The sequence below is a fragment of the Hippocampus zosterae genome, chromosome 8 (genome assembly GCF_025434085.1).
Source record: "Hippocampus zosterae strain Florida chromosome 8, ASM2543408v3, whole genome shotgun sequence".
Classification (NCBI taxonomy): Eukaryota; Metazoa; Chordata; class Actinopteri; order Syngnathiformes; family Syngnathidae; genus Hippocampus; species Hippocampus zosterae.
The window spans coordinates 19,148,820-19,157,547 of NC_067458.1; the positions used below are offsets into that span (position 1 = coordinate 19,148,820).

The 8,728-nt window shown below is 42.0% G+C and overlaps 2 protein-coding genes across 3 annotated transcripts; one reads left to right on the forward strand and one right to left on the reverse strand.

Moving 5' to 3' along the window:
* Positions 1-143: 143 nt before the first annotated feature.
* On the forward strand, positions 144-5,520 carry LOC127606418 (torsin-1A-interacting protein 2-like). Of its 2 annotated transcripts, XM_052074789.1 has the most exons (8): positions 144-293; positions 472-600; positions 706-876; positions 1,819-1,917; positions 1,998-2,147; positions 2,235-2,360; positions 2,452-2,505; positions 3,135-5,520. In XM_052074789.1, the coding sequence occupies exons 1-8, from the start codon at positions 218-220 to the stop codon at positions 3,920-3,922; spliced, it is 1,593 nt and encodes a 530-aa protein (XP_051930749.1). In that variant the 5' UTR covers positions 144-217; the 3' UTR covers positions 3,923-5,520. The 2 variants fall into 2 exon arrangements, with proteins under 2 accessions (XP_051930749.1, XP_051930750.1); XM_052074790.1 differs by lacking the exon at positions 472-600.
* Positions 5,521-6,323: 803 nt separating this feature from the next.
* Positions 6,324-8,331, reverse strand: xcr1a.1 (chemokine (C motif) receptor 1a, duplicate 1). Its single transcript, XM_052074862.1, has 2 exons — positions 8,228-8,331; positions 6,324-7,594 (listed from the first exon to the last, which is right to left on the reverse strand). The coding sequence occupies exon 2, from the start codon at positions 7,584-7,586 to the stop codon at positions 6,579-6,581; it is 1,008 nt and encodes a 335-aa protein (XP_051930822.1). The 5' UTR covers positions 7,587-7,594; positions 8,228-8,331; the 3' UTR covers positions 6,324-6,578.
* Between the last annotated feature and the right edge of the window lie 397 nt (positions 8,332-8,728).

The window sequence follows — 8,728 nt, forward strand, 5'->3', positions numbered from 1 at the left end:
CGCTCACTGACGGGTCCTATTTATTTATTTTTGTCAAGTGGAACCATTGAATCGTGTTGCTGGGGGGACGACAACAACTGACGGACAATTTCTCTTCCGCTTTTTGTGGCCTCCGCGAAATTGTTCCCCCGTAATTCCCGTCCCATCTGGGCACGATGTCTGAACTCGTTGATTAATTTGTGTTTAACACATTTTCTCGGCCAAATTGAAACAGTAGATGGAACCGGAAGTTTCTGAAGATTCGGTCTCCCGGGCTCTGAGGAGATCGACGCGACGGCAGTCAACGGGAAAAAGTAATTATCGCAGTCTGAGAGGGTTAAATGACGTTAGCCTTTGTTGCTAGTCCGCTTTCTTCTTCACGAGTCTAACGAGTTTTGTCCAATGGAACGTTGATTTCACTCGAGTTAATTGTGGTTGAAGACAGAAAATCCAAACAATATTGCTTCATTGAAATTATCCTTCCCTTTATAGCTCCGATTTATGAGGCGACCCCAAGAGGTCCCATAAAAAGATCTAAAAGGAGGATAGAAATGCAGGCGTCTTCTTCTGTCCCAAATATGAATGGATCCAGAATTGTGGAGAATGGCTCAGAAGATGAAGGTGAGCCAACTGTATTTTCTTGGCTTCAACAATAATTAAGACTTTATACCATAACAATTCACTCTTCATGAAAAGTGCTTCAGTTGTCTAAAATATGTTTTCCAGCGTCTCCCGGCAAGAAAAGTCGACTGGAGGAGGAAGAAGAAACGTCGGGTGGCAGTGGTGACCAAAAGGAGATGGATCTCCAAAAATCAGCACTGCAAGAAAACGAAGACCAGGAAATGGATGTTGCGGAAGACTCCTCATGCAGTCCGTATGGTCCAAAACTAGCACCTGGTAAGTGTTTCATGTGACATGTTCTCCACTACATTAAGTTGAGATTTTCATACATACTGTCATTGAACCTCAAACGACAACCTCCTATGTTTGCATTTGGAAACAGAATTGTTCAGAAATAGAGGCCATCTCTTCCTGGGTCAAACAGATCAGCATCAAAAGTTGAATACAGTGCTCACCCAATAGAGCCCATCCAAAAGGAGTAATATGCAATGCTTATTTTTTTCAGTTTCATTGTGGCTCTTGAACTTTTGCCATTTTAAACAGGATAGGCACATTTCAAATTAAGTTCACCTTTTATGCACCCAAACATAAAATACAGCTACTAAACTCCAGGAAAATGGACGGGGTAAAAAAAAACAAATGTGACATCTTAATCAATAAATACTATCGTGCTTTACTGTTATTTCAATAATTAAACACTGTATTTGAAAATTCAATAATACAATAATGTTCATTGGCGTCGACATAGTGGTGTGTTGGCAGAACAATTGTCTTATTTGTCTTGTAATTTACCTTACGTGGGTGCTGGTCAAATACATTTCCTTCACGTAATGCTATGTATTTTTTGCTACTTATCAAGACAAGTGTCAAAAGCTAATCAGTTCCAAACATAGCAATTAAACACTAAACTTTAATTAAAAAGAGAATCTTTTCTTGTCCATTCTTCACTTGAAATCAGTGTTGCAAAATAAAAATAAAAACCATACGAAAGGCACATTTAGAATTTAACAGCAAAAAATTAAAGGGCTGAAAGGCAAATGAATTTGCACTATATTCTGTTTAAATGTTCAAAACAAATATTCAGACAACAAAAATGTTTCTCCAAAATGTGATTAACTTGTGACATATTTTGTTTTTGCGATGTTTGTTTTCTTAAGATTTTTGTAACACCTTGCCACTCAACCTTTTTTTCTTTTTTTGTTCTTTCACATATAATAGGCTTCAGAGACGATGTGAATTTTTCTCCACATGTTCTGCTTGGCGAGCGCTGCCGTCCAAGTGAAAATACAGACAGCCACTTGCTGAAACGCAATGAAAGTACGATCCGTTTTTCTCTGCATTGATTTAAATGGTAAATATCCCGATGTACTCAGCCGGTTGTTTTGTTGTTTCTTCAGTCAAGGCATCATCGAAGAAAGAAACTGTCACGTTCACAAAGCCCAGTGCACCAACAGAATCTTCGGGGAACACACACAAAGTGCGAGGCCGTAAAATCACCAGCATGGCCGAGTACAAGACGAAGATGGAGGCTACAGCCAAAAGCGCCGGTATGGCCGACATGACTAAATCCTCTTGACAGTCAAGACAAGTTTTCTTGCTTTCGAGAATCGTCCTCCAAATTTCTTCCAATGTAGGCATCTTCAGAGTCAACCACCACAGTGTCCCAAACGTGCAGGCACCCTCTGTGACATCATACACGCTACGACACAGACCCAATAACATTCCGACCCGGAAAGAACCGGTCTCGCAGAAGAAAAAAGGTGACCCAACACTTGAGAATCCACCTGGTTGTTTGATTTCGCAGTGTTGCTATTTCTGAATTTATTTTATTTTATTTTTTGTCTCTTTCAGAAGTTAACAAGACACAAGGAATTGCCAGGAGATGTTCTAGAGAAACATCACGAGGTAAAAAAAAAAAAGTTATTTCAATGACATGAATGATGACCCTTTAAAAATAAATAAAAATAAACATGCAATCGCAATATTGAGGGGGGGGAAAAATCACAAGTATCGCATTTTCCGTACTAAAAGTCTCACCTAAAAGCCTTCCATTTTCTGAAAAGCTCACAGCGCCTTGTGTATTGTCATTGCGGTAATATTTCGACCCCAAAATGGCTCCTTGCTCAAGACATGCTGACAACGCAGAGTTCAAACTTAAGGCGATCGGTTACGCAGTTGAACACGGAAATAGAGCAGCGGCAAGAGAGTTCAACGCTAACGAGTCAATGCTATAACTTGCTGTTGGTTAAGTGAACTGTGTCTCCGCTTTATTAAATACGTTTTACTGACATCTGATCGCTCCGTTGGCGTTTCCTTCCATCTAGTGGGATGCATCATAGATTGCGTCCAATGTATGAAAAAAAAAATCGGCCATTCATTGAAGGCGCACCTCATAATCCAGTGCGCCTTTTAGTGTGGTAAATACAATAATTATTTTTTCGTAGTTGCAAAGCCTTACTTGTAAGTATGCTGCTCTTTTATTTCAAATTCATCTGGATTTAAGCGTCTGTGAACGCGGTCATGTGTTCTTTCAGGATCGCTTCATTATTTCTGCTGGGCAGTTTTGGTCCTGCTGCTCCTCAGCTCTGCTGTGCTGCTGCTCAACAAGGACAAGGCGATGGCGCTGTACCAGGCGTCTGCGGGTGGAGCTCGGCGTCCATCCAGGTCTGTGAGACTCGAGCCCTTCGCAGATCTTTTGTCAAAACTGGAGGCTCGCTTCCGCAGTCAGAGGCCCGAACTGTGGAAAAGGAGCAAGATCCACTTGGAGAAACACCTCAAAAGCGCCGAACCCACAGAGCCCGTCAGTTTGATCCTGACATCCGGGCGCAGCGCTGAAAAGACGCTTTCTTGCCTGGCCGAAGGCCTGGCATCCGCCTTCTCCTCTGCACTGGAGGCTTCCGTGCTGCAAATCGACGGAGCCGGCAAAGCCGGCCTGGAGAGCGACGACGTGAAGCTGGATGTGGACGGGCTGCTGCGGACGGCCTTCGGGGGAAACCGAGCGGCGGCCGTCATCCACCGCTTGGAGGAGCTGCCGCCCGGCTCCACCCTCATTTTTTATCGCTATTGCGATCACGAACACGCCGCCTACAAGGAGGTCTTCCTGTTGTTTACGGTGCTGCTGCCCAGGAAAGAGCTCAGCGGGGAGCTTGGAGTTGTCGAGGAGATGGTTCAGGACTATCTTAAAGACAGGCTGGTGGGCTCGAGCAACCGCACGTCCTTCAACGAGATGGACACGGACAAGTTTGGTGGACTGTGGAGCCGCATCTCCCACCTGGTCCTGCCCGTGGTGGCCGAGCGCGAAATCGAGGAGAACGGATGCTGAGGAGACAGACGGGCCTTTTCACAGTTGGACCTGACCGGGTCATTCCATGTCAAATCATCCCCAAATTTCAGGTTTCATTCCAATTTTGAGGTGTTGTCCTACATTCGGATGTTTCTGCAAAATCACTCAAGATTTTTTTTTTTTTACTTTGAAGTACACGCAGGCAGGGGTTGTGTTTGAGTCAATTGAAGAACATTACTGTCAGGAAGTATTCTTGCAAATCTCCAACCACCCCTTTTTATTATGTATTTATTTATTTAGTTAGTTTTAAGGGAAGTATTCACTAGCCACCATTTTAAAAGAGGAAGTCAACTCAAAACGTTTGAAATAATTCGTTCCGTGTGGCCTCGCTTTGCAGAATATGCATGAGGCTGCCGAATCCAACCGTTTTTATTTATCTCATGGGGCGGCCATTTTGTCCCTTGCTGTCAACCGAAAATGACATCACAGTTGCTCAGAATGTCATATGATGAAACTCAGAAAAAGGGTAAGCAGTGATTTATCGTTACCTGAGCCCTTGGGCACTGTGATGTCACATGGATTGTACCGCATGATTCATATTCTACAAACACAATATTGATCAGAATGCCACGTTTAGACTCGTTGGGGTGCATAACAACATTTTATGGTCAAGAACATTTTTGAGTTTGACTTCCGCTTTACAGATTTTTTTATTTTTTTTTTGTGAAACCTTTTTTGATAGTAAAATAATTAATTGCGTGCTGAGGCTGAAATTCTTTCTTCAAGGGGTTGACAACTAAAATGTTGGGTATCGTGATGTCTTCCCTTCCTTTTCCAACCACACCTGAAAATTTGAAGGAAAATCTCCGTTGGGAAAGAAAAATTCTTGAGCTCACCTGGAATGACCCAGACGGTCCCTCGATGAGCTCATTGTTGAACTCGACCCGGAACCAAGCTCTTATTTTTGATATGAAGTCAACTCACAACGTTGACATTGATAATCGATCATTTTGACTCCTTGACATTTTGTCGCAGCGCTTTCCATCACTCAAATTAGACATTTGAATCCCCTTTTCTGACACACAATTTAATTTGTGTTCCTTTTTTTGTGACTGACCAGCAAGCATCCTCGTGCTCCTCTTTTGTTTTGAGTGAAAATCTGCAATTAATGCATCCAACCTCTCTCGTGACCGATAAATTCCTTTCTTAACGTCTCAATTCTTTTCATTTCTCTTTTCTTGTGTTACAAACAGACTGGTTTGCACTGAGGTTTAATCAAGATGACTTTTATTAAATAAAATAAAATGCATGTTATGGTTTTGTTCATAATATATTGTCGTATCTTAAGATTTGTTATATTTTTGTGTGAATATTGAATACATTGTCAGAATATTTCATCTTTGCAACTGCGATCTCTTACACACTGTACAGCTTCTAATGGACTAACGTGTGCCTTTTGATAGAAAGGAAAGATGTTTTTTGAAATATGCAAAGCAAGATGAATAATTGAGGATATCAATCCGATGTAATCATTTCTTTTCCTGGTTTGTGCTTTTAAAATTCCCATATTTTTGTTCGATGTCATTTGTATTACTATTTGACATTACTAAATATGTTGAATAAAGATTATTTTGATACATTTGAGTAATTTCCCCCTCCACCCCATGGATACAAACACATTGAAAATTGCAAATCATTTTTATGGGTCACAACAAGGCAAGTTTTCATGTATTTTGAGTTATGAATATCATCATTTGGCCTGATAAGTGAAGTCTGTAAATCACTCAGACACTGTCCTAAAGAAATACTTTCCGAGCATGCGCCTCATTTAATGCATCCAATCCATTACAACAAAAGATAATATCCTAAAATTGTGTTCATATAATTTTCCGTAAAATTTAACCATTTCAGCAACAGCGGTTACTACAGTGGACTACAGAGCAGTTTCATGTGACGTATGCATACATTAAGTCTGGCTGCGCGCGCATCTTGAAGGCAGAAAACACGCTTGTGAGTCGTAATATAGTGAAACTCCTCTACAACGAACCTACATGTGCGAAAATAACCCCTTGTGTGAAAAAATCTTCATTCATTATTAAGCCATTCCCTCTTTTCTGCTCCCCCCAACAACGAACCCCCCACCCCCGTTGTGGAATACAAAATCTTTTTCTCCACCCCTCGCAATGACGTTCACTACAACGAAAACAACTTCCGCAAAAGTCAAATCCAACCTCAGTATGCCACAGCGACCTCTGCTGCTTCGTTCGGAAACGGCAACAGCAACCACCACACTTTACACATGCGCTGAGGACTGAGGAGGCAATTAAGAATGCTCGTCTTTGTCACCAACAGTGACGTAATTAGGATGCACACGCATTTTAGAGGTTAATGCTCTGATTCTGATTCTGTTAATGATTCTGATATATTTTTCATAACCATTTTTTTTATAATATGCATTTTATTGTGGCAGAACACCCCCCCTCAAAAAAAAGTAAAACAGTGCAGTAGTTATCCAACTTGTTCATTTTTATACAATTGTACACCCTACCCCCAAATTGCCTAAACCTAACTCTGACTCCACGCTTAAACTAACCCTTAATCCTAAAATAAAACGTCACACTTGCCCGACCGAGCCCGTGGCGAACCCTCACCAATCATATTCCATGAAGCTAAACCGTTAATTCTAACAACCACACTAATACATTGATCCCTGCGAGATCAAATTTTGCATCCTCCCCTGGCGTGTCTCAACAGGGATTGGTCCTCTGAACACCCGACATAACATTGTCTTCAGGTGACCCCTGAACTTCACACCAACCAGCGCGTAAAAAAACGGGTTGAGGAAGCAGTGGGAGAAGGCAACGAGCCGGCACACATAGAACGCGTAATCGAGCCGGATACTTAAGTCGCAGTCGTCAAAAGGTGGAACCAACTTGTTCGCTAAAAGTCTCAAAAAGATCACCACATTGTACGGCACCCAGCCCAGGAAGAAGGCCACCACGATGCACAGGACGAGTTTCACCGCACGGCTCTTTGTGTGCGATCTGGTTCTCGCGATTCTGCCTAGTATTTTGCAGTAGCAAAACGCCATGACTACCAAGGCGACCAAAAAGAAGAGGTTCTGTTGGGAAACGCCAACCGTTGCCCACAGGTCGTCCTCGTATTCGCAGCCCAGGGAGGGTTTGTCCTTTTGCGGGATGGACACGATGTTACTGAAAAGTAGGGAGGGCATGGCCGCTCCGATGCTGAAGATCCACAGCAGGATGGACACCAGAACCCCCACGGTTGTGGATTTTGGTCTCAGGTCGGAGAACGGGCGGACCACGGTCAGATACCTGTAGACGGTCATGACGGTCAGGAAGAGCACGCTGCTGTAAAAGCCGATGAAGAAGACAAAAGTGATGATTTTACAGAGGGCGGCGTGGAAGAGCCAGCCCCTCATGTGGTAGATGGCCCAGAAGGGGAGTCCGCTGGTGAAAACCAGGTCCGACACAGCCAGATTGAGAATGAGAATGTTGGTTAGGGACTTGAGGTTCTCGTACAAAGCCAGGATGACGAGGACTAGGAGGTTTCCGATGAGGCTCAGTGTGATCACGAACGAGAAGAAAACGGGAACCACAATGGAGCCGAATTGGACCACCTCGCCTTTTTCGCATGCTTCATCTTCATAGTCATTGTCATAGAAAATGTCAGTGACATTCATTGTCGTGCCTGGAAACAATTACAGTTGTCGTTTTGAGTAAAATGGAATAAACAGGAAGGGGGGAAAAAAAGACCCGAACTGCAAAATTTCCAACAGGACTTCAGCTATTAAAATATTTTAATTATAGTTCATGCTACAGACTATTCCCAGCGATTAAGCTATTCGATTAATCGTTGGGAAGCGATTAATCTATTCGATTAATCGTTGGGAATAGTCTGTACGTGACAACATTATTGTTATCCTCTTTCATGAAATAATAGCTGACGGTGTGTGTGTGTGTGTGTGTGTGTGTGTGTGTGTGTGTGTGTGAAGAATGTTGCTTAAATGCCAATTCTAATGAAACCAGGAAATGTCTTCGTCCATTCATGCGTCAAACACCTGTTGTGGATTTTGCTATCCAGCTCGTTGTTAGACAACAAGTTGTACAAAAAGTGCTGAAATATTTAAGATTTGGACATGTACATTCACAAGTTTACAGGTGAAATTAAGTTCACTTGTAAAGGTTCCAGTGCATTTAGGTTTTACCCTAAAATGTACCTGAATGTCTCATATCACGAACCTTAGTACATTTACACACTCCATCTTAAAATAATTAAAAAATGATAAAGTTCTCATAAATATGAAGCAAAACACAAATCTACCTGAAGTTGTTATGATTGCTGTGTTGTTCGCTGTTCACTCTTGGTCATTCTAAGGGTACTTTGAGGCTGCATCACATTTATTGTCATTACAGCGGGTATTTCCTCTTTTGCTTTAGTGGGTCAACCTGTTATGGGAGAATGGTTATAGGAGAATATTTAGTAGATTTAAGCGAATGAAGGATGGTAACATGGATTCATGAATAAAAAGTGTTCCAAAAAAGTAAGGATAGAGGTTAGGATGCAAGATTAAAAACAGGTCTGAGGTGGATGTAAGGAAGTAAGTTTCAGGCAGGAAATTAGTCTTTCAAGCGATGGATGGAAGGATGTATGGGAGAATACAGTCAGAAATTAGTAAAAGATGTGAAAAAAGTGCGTTTGAAAAGAAGAAAGTGTGGGTAAAGGTCAGAAAAGAAGTAGGGAAGGTCGATTTCTGTGTGAAAGTAAGGATAAGTAAGGACAAAAGCAACTTTAAGGGAAGGAAGGGAGGATGTACTTAAGTCT

Excerpts from the sequence above, each read along its gene's own strand:
- xcr1a.1 (XM_052074862.1), bottom strand. The coding sequence starts at position 7,586 with ATGAATGTCACTGACATTTTCTATGACAATGACTATGAAGATGAAGCA.
- LOC127606418 (XM_052074789.1), top strand. The coding sequence starts at position 218 with ATGGAACCGGAAGTTTCTGAAGATTCGGTCTCCCGGGCTCTGAGGAGA. Across the intron at positions 877-1,818 it reads TGGTCCAAAACTAGCACCTG|GCTTCAGAGACGATGTGAAT; the intron begins GTAAGTGTTTCA and ends CACATATAATAG. Across the intron at positions 1,918-1,997 it reads CTTGCTGAAACGCAATGAAA|TCAAGGCATCATCGAAGAAA; the intron begins GTACGATCCGTT and ends TTGTTTCTTCAG.